Genomic DNA, 19,760 nt, shown 5'->3' on the forward strand with positions numbered 1-19,760 from the left:
TTCCCTTGGTTGAGGAGCTTCTCACATGCAGGGACTGCATGTCCAAAGGACACACTCTGCTCCTGATGCTGCTTTCTTGGTGGTATGAGGTCCCCTTTTATCTCTTGAGAGATAAAAGGCGGTTCAGGCAACACCCCAGGGAAGCTCCTTTTTGGATCAGTAAATTGACCAGAGTAAGGGCGGTATTACAATCCCACCGTAACCCTTTTAACCACAGGCAGAGATTATGATTTATAACACATAAGAAAATCACAAAATGGAGGACAACTACACATGGTCTAACCAAGTTGACACATATTTTGGGGGGGCACAATTCAATCCATTACAGTATCCTTTGGACCCAGGGTCCCTGCCCTGAGAAGCTCCTAGACCAGGGAAAGGTTGATGACAAGGACCTTTCCCCCGAGCTGATAGAAAGAGAAAGCCTTCCCCTGGAGCTGGCACCCTGAATTCGAACTGCTAGCCTGTGAGAGAATAAATTTCTCTTTGTTAAAGCCATCTGCTTGTGGTATTTCTGTTATAGCAGCACTAGATAACTAAGACACCTTGTAACATTCCCAGTGTCCAGGGGAATCAGATGAGATGAGAGAGATGTGAAAATGTTTGGCTCTGTAAAGACCTCCGCAAACAAAAGGCAGCCTCCCTTTTTTACCTCCTTTCTTGTAAGGCCACATAAGTGATTTAACAGGAAGCCCTCAGCTCCTTTCAGGGAGAATGGTTGCTGGAAGGGATGAGCTGTCTGCTCTTTGGTCACCTGTCTCGTGCCTTCTCACTCTGACAGCTGCAGCTTCTTCATCACTGTGTCATATGTACAAGGTGGTGCAAACAGTTTGCACTCAAACTAGTAATCAAAAGGTTGGTGGTTCGAACCCACCCAGTGGTGCTGAGGGAGAAAGGCCTGGCAATCTGCTTCCATAAAGATTACAGCCAAGAAAATCCTGTGGAGCTGTTCTACTCTGTAGTACATGGGGTTGCCATGAGCTGGGATCGACTCGATGGTAATGGGTTTGGTTTCGGTTTGTCGCGTCATATGCCATTAATCGTTTCTGTGGTGTGACTGTAGCTACCTGGACATCATCGAGCAGGCCATTTCTGAAGGAGATGCCTTACTCATCGAGAACATCGGTGAAACTGTGGACCCCGTGTTAGATCCTTTACTGGGCAGAAACACCATCAAAAAGGGAAGGTAAGCTGTGGCCTTCACGTCCGTGGTTCAGTCCAGGTTAACTGCTTCAGAGGCAGGGCCTTGGCGAATGTCTGTAGAGGAAACCTGTGGAACCTTCTTTTGCTTGCCTGATGAGCTGGAGGGCCTTTAAGAAAATGCCAGCTGGTCCAAAGGAACTCCCAGATCCCAGAGGACAGATGTGGAGATTGTGGGGCCACATCCCGATCAGGAATGTCACTTTTTTTTTTCCCAATTGTACTTTAGATGAAGGTTTACAGAACAAACTAGTTTCTCATTAAATGGTTAGTACACATATTGTTTTATGACATTGGTTAACAACCCCACAACATGTGAACACTGTCTCTTCTCGACCTTGGATTCCCCATTACCAGCTTTCCTGTCACCTCCTGCCTTCTCATCCTTGCCCCTGGGCTGGCGTGCCTCTTTAGTCTCGTTTTGTTTTATGTGCCTGTCCAATCTTTGGCTGAAGGGTGAACCTCAGGAGTGACTTCAGTACTGAGCTAAAACAGTGTCCGGGGGCCATACTCTCGGGGTTTCCCCAGTCTCTGTCAGGCCAGTAAGTAGACAGGGATCATTAATGATGACATTTTTCTTCTATGTTTTATGCATTTTGCAAATCTTGAGTCTGTATTATTTTTTTAATTGAGGTGAAACTCAAATAACACATGAATAACCATTTTAAGGGGAACAATTCAGTGGCATTTAGCACCTTCGGGATGCTGTCCACCACCCTCTCCATCTCATTCCAAAACGTCTTCATCGCCCCAAAGGAACCTCTGGACCCATTAAGCGTCCACTCCCCGTTCCCTCCTCCCCCACTTACAATTGCTCCCTGGCAACCACCTGTCTGCTCTCTCAATCTCTGGATTGGCCTGTACTGGGTATTTCATATAAATGGAGTCGTACGATACATCTTCTGTGTCTAGCTTCTTCCACTTGACATTAGGTTTTCAAGGTCTATTCCCATTACAGCATGTTATAGACTTCTCTCCTGTTTATGGCTGAGTAATACTCCATTGTATGGATGTGTTGCCGTCAAGTCAACTCACAGTCACAGATAGAGCAGAATAGAATTGATCCCATAGGGTTTCTAAGGCTATAAGCTTTACAGAAGCAGACTGCCACGTCTTTCTCCTGTGGAGCAGCGGGTGGATTCGACCTTTTGGTAAACGCCGACCTTTCGGTTAGCAGCAGAGTGTTTAAGCACTGTACCACCAGGGCTCCTCCCATTGTATGGATATACCACATTTTTTTTATCCATTCATTTGTTGTTGGACATTGAACTTGTCTTTTATAACAGAAAATAATTAAATCAACTTAAAAGATGTCAATGTCAGAGTTAATGTAAGCCACCTGTAAATGCTGAGGTGGGTGCAGGAGCTGGGAACAGAGGTGGCGAGTCGTGTGCTGATGTCCTAGGTCAGAGAGGGCCCTGGCCTAAGTGGTAGCATTCAGGGGGTGCAGATAGACAACAGCCCCCCAAAGTGACCTGGGCCAGGAAGAGAGGAAAGCAGAGCTAGGGAGCCAGAGAGAGATGACCCCACAGAGGGCTTAGCAGATCTAGCCTACAGATCCAGGATTCCAGCCTCGGCTGCTCATCAGAATCATCTGGGGGCTTCTGGAACATACCGACGCTCAGAACTGGAATGCTGGTGCTTTTCTGATATGAGTGGGTTCTGGGTGGCGTCCAGGCAAACCGTGTCTGTAACAGCTCCCCAGTTGGGTATAATGTACAGCCAGAGTTGAGAAACCACTGCTACAAGGATAAGAACAACCCAGCCAGAGAAAAGAGGAGGTGCATCTTCCGCAAGGATCCATATCACAGATGATGGAGCAAAGGAAGTCACAGGACTTTTCCAACGACCACACGAAAGGTTCAAGGCAGCAGCTTGGCCCAGGAACAGCCACCAGGCCTGATCCCTGGCATCAGAGCAGGAGCTTGGCTGATGAAGGTGATCTGAAAGGCAGGTCTAGGAGCTTCAGACCAGGCGCAAGGTGGCTTGTGAAACTGTAACCCTTTCCTCCCCTCACCAGATTCATTAAGATTGGTGACAAGGAAGTGGAGTACCACCCCAAATTCCGCCTTATCCTGCACACCAAGTACTTCAACCCACACTACAAGCCCGAGATGCAAGCTCAGTGCACCCTGATCAACTTCCTGGTCACTAGGGATGGACTCGAAGACCAACTCTTGGCTGCTGTGGTGGCCAAAGAGCGCCCAGATCTAGAACAGCTGAAGGTAAGGGGGCCCTGATGTTGGAATTAATGTGAGGTTGGAATTAATGTGAGGTAGGAATTGTCTGCGCAAAGACAGGCTGAGAGCCCCAGGACAGAGGGGGTGCCAGGTCTGTGTGAGGTTCCCTGACCCCGGCCTCTACTCCAGTGTGTCTCATTGCTTCTCTCTGGAGGGGCCTGGGCTTTTCACACTGAATGATATTTTCATATACAACAGAGCAAGTCATTTTTTCTTTCCCAGCTGCCATGTCATCAGGCACCCAGATTTAATTCTAAATTAAATGATTGCTTCATTTAAAGAACAGGAGTCACAGTGACATACTTTTGTTGTTAAATGCCATGACTCGTGGCGACCCCATGCACAACAGAAAGCGCTGCCTGGTCCTGCGCCATCCCCTTGATAGGTTGCAGATCTGACCTTTGTGATGCATAGGGTTCTTATTGGTTATTTTCAGAAGTAGATAGCCAGGCCTTTCTTCCTAGTCCATCTTAGTCTGGAAGCTCTCCTGAAACCTGTTCAACATCCTAGCAACAGCAAGCCTCCACTGACAGACAGGTAGCGGCCACACATGTGGTACGTTGGCCAGGAATTGAACCCAAGTGTGGAAGGGGGGAGTTCTACCACTGAGCCACCACTGCCCCTGCACGATGACATGCAGACAGCTCCAAGACACCCACTGCTACTTGATGGGAATGTCTTTGCTGCCTCCATTCGGCAGCGACTTCCTTTTGCTCTGTCTTAGCCACACATCAGCTCAGAGGAGTCCAGGGCCCCTACATCTCCGCATATTCCCCACACGGCCCCACGCCCTTGCCCCGAGGACTCCAGGGACAGGAAGCCACAGAGCCCAGGAGCAGGGCCACTGTACTGCTGGGGATGGGGGTGGGGAGTCTTCCAGGGTTGACATCACTTCTCCCATTCCAAACCCAGGGCCTTGACCAAGCGCACTTAGCCTTTGTAGAGAGGTCCCGATGGACCACTGTCAGAGGCGAGGACACGTCCACGACTGATTCTGCTCCTGGGTCTCTGCCATCTCTGCAGGCGAACCTCACCAAGTCTCAAAACGAATTTAAGATTGTCCTGAAAGAGCTGGAAGATTCTCTGCTGGCCCGTCTGTCAGCCGCGTCGGGGAACTTCCTAGGAGACACGGCCTTGGTGGAAAATCTGGAGACCACGAAACACACGGCCAGTGAGATTGAGGAGAAGGTAAAAAAAAAAAACTTTTAAACAGGAAATAACAAATGTTGGAGAGGCTGCGGGGAGATCGGAACTCTTATGCACTGCTGGTGGGAGTGCAAAATGATACAACCATTTTGGGAAGTGATATGGGGCTTCCTTAGAAAGCTAGAAATAGAAATACCATTTGTTCGAGCAATCCCACTCCTAGGAATATATGAATACATCTTAGAGAAATAAGAGTTATCACACGAATAGACATATGCACACCCATGTTCATTGCAGCATTGTTCACAATAGCAAAAAGATGAAAACAACAGAGATGCCCATCAACAGATGAACGGATAAACAAACTGTGGTACACACACACAATGGAGCATTACGCAACGATAAAGAACAACGATGAATCTGTGAGGCATCTCATAACATGGATGAAGCTGTGGGACATTATCCTGAGTGAAATAAGTCAATCACAAAAGGACAAATATTGTATGAAACCACTGGTATAAAAACTCATGAAAAGGTTTACGTACAAAAAGAAACAATCTTTGATGGTTATGAGTGTGGGGAGTGGTGGGGATGGAAAAACACTAAATAGACAACAGATAAGTGGAAACTTTGGTGAAGGGTAAGACAGTACACAACACTGGGGAAGCCAGCACAACTTATCCAAGCAAGGCCACAGAAGCTCCATAGACACATCCAAATTCCTTGAGGGACTGAATTACTGGGCTGAGAGCTGTGGGGACCGTCGTCTCAGGGAACATCCAGCTCAATTGGCATAACATAGTTTATAAAGAAAATGTTCTACATTCTACCTTGGTGACTAGCATCTGGGGTCTTAAAAGCCTGTGAGCGGCCATCTAAGATACAACATTGGTCTCACCCCTTCGGGAGCAAGGAAGAATAAAGAAAACTAAAGATACAAGGGAAAGATTAGACCAAAGGACTAATCGACCACATCTGCCACGGCCTCCGCCAGACTGAGTCCAGTACAACGAGATGGTGCCCGGCTACCACCACTGACTGCTCTGACAGTAGAGGGTCCCGGACAGAGCTGGAGAAAAATGTAGAACAAAATTCTAACTCAGAAAGAAAGCCCAGACTTGCTGGCCTGACAGAGACTGGAGAAATCCTGAGAGATGGCCCCCAGACACCCTTTCAGCTCAGTAATGAAGTCACTCCTGAGGTTCCCCCCTCAGCCAAAGATTGGACAGGCTCATAAAACAAAACTAGACTAAAGGGGCACGCCAGCCCAGGGGCAAGGACTAGAAGGCAGGAGGAGGCAGGAAAGCTGGTAATAGGGAACCCAAGGTTGAGAAGGGAGAGTGTTGACATGTCGTGGGGCGGTTAACCAGTGTCATAAAACAATGTGTACGGTTTAATGAGAAACTAGTTTGTTCTGTAAACCTTCATCTAAAGTACAATTAAAAAAAAAAAAAAGACCCATCGGAAGCGCTCCCTGCCTCGCACCCTGGGCTGGAGCACACAGGTGGCTTGGCAGCTGAGAAAAGAAGGCATGACGACATGAGCAAACCCCAGAGTGCTCGGGGCGGGGAGAAGGGTCACAGATCCACGCCCGGCAGCCCAGCCATCCGCTCCGAGGCTCCCTAGGGTGGCTTCTGAGAGAGCAAAAGTGCTCTGGACAGCGGCGGAGCCCTGGTGGGGCCACAGACACCACCTACAGGCTGGTTGCATTCAAGTCCCCTTTGTTCGTTTTGAGGTACAAGAGGCAAAAATCACAGAAGCTAAAATTAACGAGGCAAGAGAAAACTACCGCCCGGCCGCAGAGAGGGCGTCTCTGCTGTACTTTATACTCAATGACCTCAACAAAATCAACCCCATCTACCAGTTCTCTCTCAAGGTAGACCTGCATCCAGGTGGTCTGGGTCCAGGGGCGCCTGGTGTCCATGGCCATCTAGTCTACCCTCTGGGGGCACGCTAGGCCAAGGCTGCAGATGGTACAGAAAGGGGGCCAGGGGCACGGGCTCAGACTAGGGTGACTCCGGACCTGTCCAACGCTAGCGTTCAGAGCTGTTCCCACCCAGACAGCAGGGCTCCCTACCCCTCCCTCCCCCCAGTGCCGCCCACCGGGCCCTCCCCTGCAATTAAAGCAAACCAAGCAAGCCCACCTGGGCAGCACCACAATGACGCTGGCGGCCCCTCTTCCCCAGGCCTTCAACGTGGTATTCGAGAAGGCCATTCAGAAGACGGCCCCCGCTGATGAGGTGAAGCAGCGCGTCACCAACCTGACAGACGAGATAACCTACTCCGTCTTCATGTACACTGCCCGGGGCCTCTTTGAGCGTGACAAACTCATCTTCCTGGCACAAGTGGCGTTCCAGGTAACACTGGCCCTCACCACTCAAAGTGTGGTCCATGGACCAGCAACAGGGCATCCCCCCCAACACCCCCAGCCTGATGGAAATGCAGATTCTCAGGCCCTGACCCAGACCCAGACCCAGTGAGTGGGAACCTGCATTTCAACAAGGTCCCCGGGAGACTCATAAAGTCCCGGACATGCCGAGGTGGAACGTGCCGGGGTTGGCTTTTGAGTCCCGGTGCTCTGTGGGGGCTTTTTTTTTTCCTTTTTTTTTTTTTGGAAGAGTGCAGACAGGAGTTTTTACGTGTGATAGGCGTCATGTTCAGCAATAAGATCACAATAACAACGGAAACATTTCTGAACCTCCGATATCGCAGCATTCCCTGTGTTTTTTTCTCTGGTTTTTTTTTTTAAAGCAGCTGCTTTCTCCGTCACTGTTAAAACATCATCTTTACCTTGAACATAGATAGATAAAATTTGTGAGGTTCTTTTTTTTGCTATGTATTTATGTATGTATTTCACCCTTATCTGTTCTCAATGAGAGCTCATGAAGGCAGAGGTTGATATAACTAAAGAGCATTTTACAAATGACCTGTCATCTTATTACATTCAAGCAGAGCTTAAGGAGCCCTGGTGATGCAGCTGTTAAGGGCTTGGCTGCTAACCAAAAGGTCCGAAGTTCGAACCCACCCAGTGGCCCTTCGGGAGAAGGACCTGATTGATCCACTCTCATAAAGATTAAAAGACAACCAAACCCATTGCAATCGAATCAGTTCAGACTGGCAGCGACCCTATAGGACAGGGGAGAACTGCCCCTGCAGACTGCCACATCTTTCAAACCACCACCCTTTTGGTTAGCAGCGGAGCTCTTAACCCCCAGGGTGCCTTCCCCAATAAAGATTACAGCCTAAGAAACCTGTGGGGCAGTTCTGCTCTGTCGTACAGGGTCACTAAGAGTCGGCATCGACTGGACAGCACCTAACAGCAAGGGCTAAGTAAACAGTGCTCGTTAAGGCTTAGCCCACGGGGATACTGAATAATATTGCTTCAGGAAATAAATATGTTGCTAGATAAATACCCTTCCTTGTGTGTTCAGTCCTCCTGAAATATGTGTAGATTTTTGTGGTTGTTGTTGCATTAAATTGATTAAACAGGCCCCCCCCACCCTTGGGTTTACAGTGCATTCTAAGTCCTGTTAGGAAACACTCCTTTTACAGATAGTCTGGGCATAGATATAAACCTAGCTTTCAATCCAAACTCAAACTTTGAATTAATAGGGTCCAAAAAAAAATTTTTTTTTAATTAATGACATTTTCTTTTTTCTGTGAGTATTTCGAAATAACAGGTTCAATATGAGTTTTCTACTCTGTGGGAGGTCATTTCGATAAGGGTTCCTCGTGTCCCCCTAATGTTCAGGACAGAAAACATTTTTTTCAAGCCCAAAGAACCTTTTGTTTGACTAAAAGAAAGTCTAACTCTGGAGAAACCGCCTGGAGTCTGAGGAGGGGGTGTTGGGCACTTGGTCAAGGAGACAGCAGCGACCATGGCCACCAGCTCCCCTGCCATCCATCTTAGGCTGCCCAACACAGCCCCTTCATCATGACCAGGATGGTGCCTGCCAGGGGCCCAGAGGACTGGCATAGAGTTAGTACAGGACCGAGACATGCCACTCCTAGGACCACACCCATGAAAATTCAGAACAGGTGTTCAAACAGAAGCTTGTACATCAACGTTCTCTGCTGCACTGTTCACAATAGCCAAGAAGTGGCAGCAACCCAGACGTCCCTCAGCCGATGAATGGACAAACACAATGTGGTCCACCCATACAGTGGAGGGCTATGCGGCCATAAAAAGAATGAAGTTCTAATACGTGCTGCAATGTAAAACGTGAAAACACTATGCTGGGTGAAAGAAGGCAGTCACAAAAGGCCGCCTGATTCTATTCATGTGAAATGTGCAGAGTAGGCAAACCTGTAGACAGAAAGCAGCTCAGTGGTTGTCAGGGGCTGGGGGAGGGGGATGGGGAGTGACTGTTAGTGGGTACAGGGTTTCCTTTGGGGGAGATGAGAATGCTCAGGAGCTAGATCGGAATGATGGCTGCACAACCTTGTGGTTAAGATGGTAACTTTTAGGTTATATCTATATTTTACCACAGAAACCCTGGTAGCGTAGTGGTTAAGTGCTACGGCTGCTAACCAAAAGGTCAGCAGTTCAAATGCACCAGGCGCTTCTTAGAAACCCTATGGGGCAGTTCTCTGTCCTGTAGGGTCGCCATGAGTCGGAATCGACTTGACGGCAATGGGTTTGTTTTTTTTGTTGTTGTTGTTGTATTTTACCACAATAAAAAAAGAAAAGACAAGCTGAAGACAGAGTGGTCTGTCTCAGCCCTAGAGTGCAGGACAAGGAGTTTGGGGGCCAGGGAGCCCTCATTTCTAGGGTGGTTAACCTCCCCCCGTTGCCAGGACAACCATTGCCAGGACGACAGTCTGAGTGTTTGTTCCCTGACTTTCCCACAGGTTCTGTCCATGAAGAAGGAGCTAAACCCGGTGGAGCTGGATTTCCTGCTGCGGTTCCCATTCAAGGCGGGGGTGGTCTCCCCTGTGGACTTCCTGTTGAATCAGGGGTGGGGCGGCATCAAGGTTGGTACCACAGTGGGGACACCGCCCACCTTCTTCCCGCTGCCGAGCCCTTCCCGGTAGCACAGAGGATGTTTACAAGACCAGATTACCAGGCGCCACGGGCCTGTAAAAGCCCGCGCAACAAGGCAGCCACAGAGATAGGGATGCGAAACCAGATGGGCCGGTGGCCAGTCCAGAAAAAACTCGTCCTTCCCATTTAGTTATGGCGTTGGTTAAGTCCCCTGCTGGCCTCACGCACGCTGAGAGGCCAGCCCCAGGGAGCCAGAGCGTGTCCCTTCCTCCACCTCCCACTTCCAGGAAAGTGCAGAGGTCAGTCCTCAGATTCCTGGGCCCCACACTCAGGGGCCCCAAAGTTGTCATGTCTCTAGTCAAAAGACCCGAAACAGACAGTCCACTGAGAAGCCCATCCTCCCTTCAAGTCATTGTTGGGAGGGGCCCAGTGCACTCCGACTCCTAGCTCTACAACTGTCCCATAGGGCTTTCTAGGCTGAAATCTTTAGGAGGCAGGCTACCTGGTGGCACAGTGGTAAAGCGCTCACCTGCTAACCAAAAGGTAGGCAGTTCAAACCTGCCAGCCATTCCACAGGAGAAAGCTATGTGGCAGTCGGCTTCCACAAAGATAACAGCCTTGAAAATCCTATGGGGCAGTTCTACTCCGTCCTATAGGGTCGCTATGAGTTGGAATCTACTCAGTAGCAATGGGTTTGGTTTTTTAATCTTGACAGGAGCAGATCTACTGGTCTTTCTCCTGTGGAGTTGCTGGTGGGTTCTAACCACTAACCTTTCGGTTAGCAGCCAAGCACTTAGCCATTGCCCCCCCAGGGATCCTCATCCCTTAATAAGCCTCCCAAATGGAAGATGACGTCCTGTCCCTGGATTAAATTTTCCCTCCCCTCAGGCTTGCTGCCTGGTCCCCTCCTAAGAGAACAGCCTCTCCTGGTTGCATTAACTGAAGGAACTCTCGGCGGGTGGCATCCAGCGGGACTAGGGCAGAGCTGGAAGGGTCAAGTACACTGTCACATGTGTCTCCAGGCCCTCTCGGAAATGGATGAGTTCAAAAACCTGGACAGTGACATCGAGGGGTCTGCCAAGCGGTGGAAGAAGCTAGTGGAATCTGAGGCCCCAGAAAAGGAGATCTTCCCCAAGGAGTGGAAGAACAAGACGGCCCTGCAGAAACTCTGCATGGTTCGGTGCATGCGGCCAGACCGCATGACCTACGCCGTCAAGTGAGTGTCCCCAGCTGCCGCCCAGGGGGTGCAGTGGCCGCAGGCTCAGGCGCCCGGGGTGACAGGTGCTGCTCTCTCCTACCCTATCTGTTCCATCCCTCTCCAAGGAAAATGGATATGGATGGGATATCAGCCACATGCCACTGGGCTGGGCAGTTGAAGCACTTAAGTTAATCCTCACAGCTTGTTTCTTTTCCCCATTTTACAGACGAAGACAGTAAGGCTCAGGGAAGTTCAGTCTTTTGCCCAGTTAGCTTGTAGGGACAGAAGCAGGATTCCAGTTCTGAGCTCTCATGAGCCTTTAGTGTCTCAGAGTATGGTGAGTGGGACACTGGCCTCAGCTCATCTGTGCTGTATGGCAGGAAAACAAGATCCCCACGTGAGTCTCCAGGATTAAAAAAAAAAATAAAAGTGTAGACACTTCTGACCTCCATGGACATACAGATAGGGTCCTTTTAGGATTTAGGGGGGGGAGAAAACAAGGCAAAGCCACCCACATTTGGGGACTTGCAACCCCTTAATGGCTGTCTTAGTTCTTTAGTGCTGCTATAACAGAAATTAGCCACTAGTGAGTGGCTTTAACAAACAGAAATTTATCTTCTCACAGTTTAGGAGGCTAGAAGTCAGAATTTAGGGCACTGGGCCTAGGGGAGGGCTTTCTCTCTCTCTGTCGGCTCTAGGGGAATAGGGGAAGGCTTTCTCTCTCTGTCGGCTCTGAGGAAGGTCCTTGTCTCTTTTCAGCTTCTGTTCCTTATCTCCCTGTGGCATGGCTCCCCCTTTCCCCCATCTGGGCTCCTGTGCTTCTCTGCCTCTCTCTTCTTTTTACATCTCAAAAGGGATTCATTTAAGACACACCCTACACTGACATGTCCTCCGTAACATAACAAAACCCTATTCCCAAATGGAATTACATCAACAGGTATAGGGGTTAATGTTATGTATGGGTCAGCTTGGCTGGGCCATGATTCGCAGTGATTTGGCGGTTAGGTAATGATGTAATTTGGCAGTTGTGTAATGATGTAGTTATCCTCCATTTTGTGATCTAATGTAAGGGAGCTTCCTTGGGGGTGTGGCCTGGATCCAATATATGTACGATGCTCTGGCAAAGTTCACTCTCGCTCTGGATCCTGCACCCAGCTCGTCATCATCTCTCACCTCCAGTTCTTGGGACTTGAGCCAGCGGCCTGCCACATTACCTGCCAATGTTGGGTTCGTCAGCCCTTGCAGCTACATGAGTCAGGAGAAGCCTCCAGCTTGACGTCTGACCCACAGACTTGGGACTTGCCAGCCTCTACGACCACATAAGCCATTTCCTTGAGATAAATCTCTATCTGTACATACACAAATATAAATATATAGCCCCTTTCTGGGACCTCCTTGAAGGACAGTGGTGAAGAGACATTCTCCCAATGGGCAGAACTTCAAGCAGTGCACCTAGTTGTTCATTTTGCTTGGAAGGAGAAATGGCCAGATGTGTGATTATATACTAGTTCATGGGATGTGGTCATTGGTTTGGCTGGATGGTGAGGGACTTGGAAGGAAGGTGATTGGAGACAAGGAGGTGTGGGGAAAAGGTATGTGGATAAACCTCTCTGAATGAGCCAAAGAAGTGAAGATATTTGTGTCTCATGTGAATATGTCACCAAAGGGTGACCTCAACAGAGGAGGATTTTATCAAGTGGGTAGGATGACGCATTCTGTGGAAACCAGTCATCCTCTTTTCTCAGACACTCCTGTCATTGCTCAATGGGCTCATGAACAAAGGGGCCATGGTGGCAGGGATGGTGGTTATGCATGGACTTAGCAACATGGACTCCCACTCACTAAGACTGACTTGGCTACAGCCATTGCTGAGTGCCCAGTCTGCCAGCAGCAGAGACTAATACTGAGTCCCCAGATGGCACCATTCCTTGAGGTGATCAGCCAGCAACCTGGTGGCAGGTTGATTACACTGGACCACTTCCAGCAAGGAAAGGGGAGCATTTTGTTCTCACTGGAATAGACACTCTGGATACGGATTTGCCTTCGCTGCGCATAATGCTTCTGCCAAACTACCATCTTTGGACTCTCAGAATGCCTTATCCACCGTCATGTTATCCCACAGCATTGCCTCAGATCAAGGGACTTACTTCACAGCAAATGAAGTGCGGCAGTGGGCCCCAAATCATGGAATTCACTGGTCTTTCCATGTTCCCCATCATCCTGAAGCAGCTGGCTTGATGGAACAATGGAATGGCCTTCTAAAGAAACAATTACAGCACCAGCTAGGTGGCAACGCCTTGCAGGGTTGGGGCAATGGTCTCCAGGAGGCAGTGTATGCCCTAAACCAGCATCCAATATATGGTGCTGTTTCTCCCATTGCGAGGGTTCACGGGACCAGGAATCAAGGGGTAGAAATGGGAGTGGCACCACTCACTATCACCCTTAGTGACCCACTATGCTTTGCGAGTCTAGAGGTCTTAGTCCCAAAGGGAAGAATGCTCCCACCTGGAGGCACAACATGGATTCCATTGAACTGGAAGTTAAGAATGCCACCTGGCCGCTTTGGCTCCTTATACCTCTGGATCAACAGGCAAAGAAGGGTGTTACCATATTGGCTGGTGTGATTGATCCTGATTACCAACAGGAAATCAGATTGATACTACATAAGGGAGGTAAAGGAGAGTATGCCTGGAATACACGAGACCCCTTAGGGCGTCTCCTAATACTGCCATGGCCTGTAATTAAAGTCAATGGAAAACACAGCAGCCCAATTCTGACATGACTACTAATGGCCCAGACCCTTCAGGAATGAAGGTTTGGGTCACCCCACCAGGCAAAGAACTACGACCGGCTGAGGTGCTTGCTGAGGGCAAAGGAAATCACAATGGGTAGTAGAAGAAGGTCGTTCTAAATATCAGTTATGATTAAGGGACCAGTTGCAGAAATGAGGACTCTAATAGTTATGAGTAGTTCTTCTTTGTTTTGTTATACACATACATATGTGGGATGGACAGCAAAATTTTTTTTTCTTCATCTTTTGTAAAATATAAGATGTAAAGGGGGCTAGTGCGTTTTCAGTTGTACACATGCTAGTGTATCATGTTAGGCACAAGTATGGCTTTATAATTGTCTTTGTTTAAAGATTGTATGTGGTTTAAGGAGATGTGCACAGGTGGCAAGTTGACAAGGGGTAGAATGTGATGGTTAATATTATATGTCAACTTGGCTGGGCCATGATTCTCAGTGGCTTGGCAAGTATGTAATGATGTAATTTGGTAGTCATATAATGATGTAGTTATCCACCATTTTGTGATCTAATGTAAGGGATTTTCCTTGGGACTGTGGCCTGCATACAATGCATATACAATGCTCTGGCAACACTCTCTTTTGCTCTGGATCCTGCATCCAGCTTGTCATCACCTCTCACCTCTGGTTTTTGGGACTTGAGCCAGTGGCCTGCCATATTATCCACTGATCTTGGGATTCATCAGCCCCCAAAGCCTGTGAGCCAGTGGCCTGCCGTCTAACCTACCAATCTTGGGTTCGTCAGCCCCTACAGCTATGAGAGTCGGGAGAAGCCTCCAGACTGACGCCTGACCCGCATACTTGGGTCTTGCCAGCCTCTACAATGGCATGAGTCATTTCCTTGAGGTAAATCTCTCTCTCTCTATGTATATATACATACACATTTCACTGGTTTTGCTTCTCTAGAGAACCCAGACTAAGACAAGAGGTTAGGATTTATAACACATATTTTGGGGAACACAATTCAATCCATAATAATGGCCAAATTTAAAATAATCTTATTTTTGTCCACTTTTGGTAATTCACAAAGAGAACCATTCTAATTTCATGAGCAATTTCAAATTGTCCCAACTGTGGCCTGCTGGGCGGGAAATGCCACCCTCAATCCAGTGTTGCAGCCTTTCATGCCTGTTCCCTTCTCTCCTGTTGGAGCCATCATTTGACACAAGGACTTCAGGAGCAGCAACATCCAAGAACCTCATGCAGCATCTGCACTGGGTCCCATGGTAGACACAATGTCTGTGACATCCATCCAACCCCCTCGGGTGGAGAGAAGGTGGCCCCTTGCGATCTAGCCACTATGGGAAAGAGGACCGAGCTGCTAAAGGAAGGAAGACAGGGCTTACCAAGGAGACGTGCCCAGGGTTCATTCTCAGAGTGTCCGTGGGTTGTTTGGGCTTCTTTCCTTTTTGTTTCTCTTAGCACCCTGGAAGCAGCCAGACTTCTCCCACAACACCCGCATCCCTAACAGAACTCTCCTCTGACAAAGGAGGGGCCTGTGTCGCATCACTGCCTGTTCACAGACTTTACTGTTTTGCCTTGTTTTCCCTCGGACAGAAGAGAAAAGGAACCAGGAGTGGTTATGGGAGCAGTCAGGAGGATCTCTCCCACTGGAGTCGGCATCTGTTCAGGACACTGTATGGAAGCCGGTGAAAGAAAAGAACGACAGCTAAAGGTGTCCTCAGAAAGTCCCCAGGGAATGGAGAGGCCAGCGCTGGCACCATCCCTCAGACCCCCCCCATTAGATCAGAGGGGAGGAGTTGGGGGAGCTGGGGGTAGCCTGTGAGTGGACAGGTCCATCGGAAAGTCTTCCAACGTACTCAGCGCACTCAAACACTCAACTGCTCACAGACGAGCCTGGCTCACCCCCGGGAATGCTGCCATTTGCTACCATCCTGGACTGGCCATTGACATCTTCTAATTTTAGTTCACGCACGTCATTCGGAATCCAGTGAGCTCAGCTGTCCACAGCTGAGGGAGAAGGGCGGGCATCTGCAACCCACATGTCATCCCAATAACATTAGAATTTCCGGAAGAGGATGGTCTGGGCCTCCCTGTCCTACTTCCTCGATTGGCTCACTGGGGTAGAGTTAGAAACAGGTTAGGGCTTGACACAGAGAAGCACTTCCATGTCTTCAAAAGCCCTTTTGTGTCTGTGATTTTTCTGACTGTCTGTGTTTTGTGATCCTTTGAGCTCACCAAAAAAAAAAAAAAAAAAAATTTTTTTTTTCACCAAAAACTGCTATAATTTGAACTCCCTTCTCAAACTAAAACCAAAACCAAACCAGTTGCCACCAAGTGGACCCCAGCTCATGGCGACCCCACGTGTCAGAGTAGAGCTGTGCTCTGTAGGGTTGTCGGTGGCTGATGTTTCGGAAATAGATTGCCGGGCCTGTCTTCCGAAGCACCTCTGGCTGGACTCGAACCTCCAACCTTTCATTTAGCAGTAGAGAATTTACCTGTTTGTGCTACCCAGGGACTCCTCTCAGATACCTCCCAATTGGGGCAAATCCCCAGGAGACAAACAGGCTGGTCTTGTTCTGCTCCTTCTTGCAGCCCTTGTCTACACGGCAGATAGGAAATGGGTGGGAAACAGGAAATTGCTAAAACCCAATCCCTTTATTGGAATCACAGGCGGGCTTCTAAGGGTCCGAGAGCCACCTGGCACCAAGACGTAGTCATCTGGTATCTTAGTCATCTAGTGCTGCTGTAACAGAAATACCACAAGTGGATGACTTTAACAAACAGAAATGTATTCTCTCACAGTCTGTCTAGGAGGCTAGAAGTCCAAATTCAGGGTGCCAGCTCCAGGGGAAGGCTTTCTGTCTCTGTTTGGCTTTTGGGAGAAGATTCTTTCATCAGTCTTCCTGGATCGAGTAGCTTCCCAGCACAGGGACCCTGGATCCAAATGACACGCTGTTCTCCTGGCCCTTGTCTCTTGGTGGTATGATATGAGGTCCCCATGTCTCGCTGCTCGCTTCTTTTATATCTCAAAAGAGATTGGCTTAAAACACAACCTAATCTTCTAGATTGAGTCCTGCCTCATTAACATAACTGCCACTAATCCCACCTCATTAACATCACAGAGATAGGATTTGCAACACATCGGGAAAACACATCAGATGACAAAATGGTGGACAAACACACAATATTGGTAATCATGGCCTAGCCAAGTTGACACACATTTTTTGGGGTGGAGGGACACAATTCAATCCGTAACACCTGGGTACCCTGAGGAGTTGCCTGTTCCGGCCCCCTCAGCCTCTTGCCTGCCCTCCTGGTTGACCTTGAGTGCCTTTGAAAAGTGGGGTAACGTGAGCTCACTGAGATTGCTTCCCACCATCTGTGCATTAGGTTGCTCGAAGGAAGAGCACATTTCAGGGCCCCACAGGGGACACAAAGGGTGTCCGTAACCAATAAAAAGCCGAGGAGGAATACACACCCACCCCAACACCCTTCTCCTTGCAGAATGAAAAGCTGCTGTAAACAGTTGGCTTTCCTGCCAGAGACCTTTCTCTGCTGAGAAAGGCTGCTGAGAAAAAGGCCCTTCCATCTGGAGCACAGCTCTCCTTCTTCCACCCGCCCCCCCCACCTCCGCCCCAGTCCTTGTTCTGACCCAGCACATCCCCCCAGGAACTTCGTGGAGGAGAAGATGGGCAGCAAGTTCGTAGAGGGCCGGAGCGTGGAGTTCTCCAAGTCCTACGAGGAGAGCAGCCCTTCCACACCCATCTTCTTCATCCTCTCCCCGGGGGTCGACCCCTTGAAAGATGTGGAAGCTCTGGGTAAGAGTAGCCAGCAATCGGCATTCTCATCAATGCAGCGAGAACTAGTCTTTAAAAAAAATTTTTTTTTTTTCGTTAGGGGCATGCAAATCAAAGCCCCAGTGAGATACCGCTTTACCCCCACTAGGATGGTTATAAGTTTTAAAAGTGGAAAATAACAAGTGTTGGCGAAGATACAGAGGCTCTGGAACCCTTGAGCATTGCTGGTGGAAATGTAAAATACTGCAGGTGCTGTTCCGCAAACAGTTAAACCTAGAATTGCCATATGACCCAGCAATTCCACTCCTAAGTATATACCCAAAAGAATTGCAAGCTGAGACTCAAAAAGAGAGTTGTACACCGATGTTCACTGCAGCATTATTCACAATAGCCAAAAGGTGGAAACAACTCAAGTGTCCATCAACAGATGAATGGATCAACAAGGTCTGGTCCATCCATACAGTGGAATATTACATAGCCATAAGAAAGAGTGAAGTCTTAATATATGCTATGACATGTATGAACCTTGAAAACATTATGCTGAGTGATAGAAGTCAGACATAAAACATCAAATATTGTTTGAATCCATATCTATGGAATGTAACGCACCACTGTGTACTAAATGTGGCTGAATTGTACGCTTTAAAATTGTTGAAACGGTAAATTTTGTTCTGTGTGCTTGAGCACAGTGAAAAAGTGGGTGGGGTGTGTGGAACTCTGGGCTTAGGGTCCTGGAGCCACCGTCTTTGGCATTTAATCATCCCTGAGTTTGTCCTGTTTTTGTTTCCTTTAGGGAAAAAACTAGGATTTACCATAGACAATGGGAAGCTCCACAACGTGTCCCTGGGCCAGGGACAAGAGGTGGTAGCCGAGAATGCGCTGGACGTGGCCGCAGAGAAAGGGCACTGGGTCATTCTGCAGGTACTAGGTCCCGGGCCCGGGCGTGGGTGCAAGGCAGCCGTGGGAATTGAATTTTGCCTTCCTGGGTGGAGCGCAATGGTTAAGAGCTACAGCTGCTAACCAAAAGGTCAGCAGTTTGAATCCACCAGCCACTCCTTGGAAACCCTATGGGGCAGTTCTACTCTGTTTGTAGGGTCACTATGAGTTGGACTGGACTCCACAGCAATGGGGCTCTTGGGATGGAGCCTGAAGACCTAACAGAAATCAGGCTATGGGACTGTCTCAGCTTGGGTTGTCTAGAGAAACAGAACCGGTGAGATACATGCACATAGAGAGAGGCATTACTTCAAGGAATTGACTCACGCAATGCTGGGGGCTGGCAAGCCCCAAATCCCAGGGTCAGGCAGCAAGCCGGAGATTCCTGCAGGTGTGCATCCCAAGATCCTTGGGTCGGGCGACAGGAAGAGTGCAGAGTGGAGAGAAAGAGTTAGTTCTGCCAAAATATCTATTTATAGTCTGGAGGCAGACCACACCCTAAGGAGCTCCCCTTTCAGCTGATTGATTACATTACATAATGCAAGGTGACTACACTCCACTGCATTAGATTACATTACAGAACAGCAACTAGTCTAGTGTTGGGCCAGACCACTGGGAACCGTAGCCTGGCCAAGTGGACACACAAAATAAACCATCACAGGGACTTGCATTCAAATATGTGGATGAGAATCCTACAGCCACTCAAGGAGGTTGGTTGTCACATGTCCACGGCGTTGCACATCTGCCTGAGTGCACTGCACGGTGAGGGACACCGTGTGCTCGAGTGGCGATGTAGATTCTTTCATTGAGAAAGACTCCAAGGCTTATAGCAGAGTACCCCTTACTGTTGCTGTTAGGTGCCATCGAGTCGGTTCCGGCTCACAGCAACCGCATGTACAACAGAATGAAACACCACCTGGTCCTCTGCCATCCTCACCATCGTTGTCACACTTGATCCCATTGTTGCAGCCATTGCGTCAATCCATCTCTTTGAGGGTCTTCCCCTCTTTTGCTGACGCTCTACTCTACCAAGCATGACGTCCTTCTCCAGGGACTGGTCCCTCCTGACAACATGTCCAAAGTATGTGAGATGTAGTCTCACCATCCTTTACTTCTAAGGAACATTCTGGCTGTACTTCTTCCAAGACAAATTTGTTCGTTCTTCTGGCAGTCCATGGTATATTCAGTACTCTTTGTCAACACCACGATTCAGAGGCATTCATTCTTCTTCAGTCTTCCTTATTCATTTTCCAGCTTTCGCATGCATATGAAGTGATTGAAAATACCATGGCTTAGGTCAGTATCCCTTAAAGACCTATTATTAAAGAGACAAGACAAAACCACCGAATGGACAGAAGCATTGCTCCTCCCCCTCCCCCACTTAGGGGAAGCAGTAATGGCCACATGGGCGAGGATGCTTGCTCTCCACGTTTAGTTAAGCCATAGCTGGACCACCCCTCCTCAACCTGAGAGCCCCCCCGAGGCCCCTC

General features: G+C 48.8%; 1 protein-coding gene across 1 annotated transcript in view; it reads left to right on the forward strand.

The window, feature by feature from the left end:
- Nucleotides 1-19,760, forward strand: part of DNAH17 (dynein axonemal heavy chain 17) — a 115,124-nt gene that overhangs the window by 84,779 nt on the left and 10,585 nt on the right. Inside the window, exons 64-72 of the mRNA XM_064270638.1 lie at nucleotides 1,064-1,186; nucleotides 3,221-3,425; nucleotides 4,464-4,628; nucleotides 6,322-6,462; nucleotides 6,773-6,943; nucleotides 9,438-9,560; nucleotides 10,593-10,786; nucleotides 17,207-17,355; nucleotides 18,128-18,255. Coding sequence (XP_064126708.1) covers nucleotides 1,064-1,186; nucleotides 3,221-3,425; nucleotides 4,464-4,628; nucleotides 6,322-6,462; nucleotides 6,773-6,943; nucleotides 9,438-9,560; nucleotides 10,593-10,786; nucleotides 17,207-17,355; nucleotides 18,128-18,255 — 1,399 coding nt within the window. The remainder of the gene's footprint in view (nucleotides 1-1,063; nucleotides 1,187-3,220; nucleotides 3,426-4,463; nucleotides 4,629-6,321; nucleotides 6,463-6,772; nucleotides 6,944-9,437; nucleotides 9,561-10,592; nucleotides 10,787-17,206; nucleotides 17,356-18,127; nucleotides 18,256-19,760) is intronic.

The sequence above is a fragment of the Loxodonta africana genome, chromosome 18, assembly GCF_030014295.1.
Source record: "Loxodonta africana isolate mLoxAfr1 chromosome 18, mLoxAfr1.hap2, whole genome shotgun sequence".
NCBI classification, from domain to species: Eukaryota; Metazoa; Chordata; class Mammalia; order Proboscidea; family Elephantidae; genus Loxodonta; species Loxodonta africana.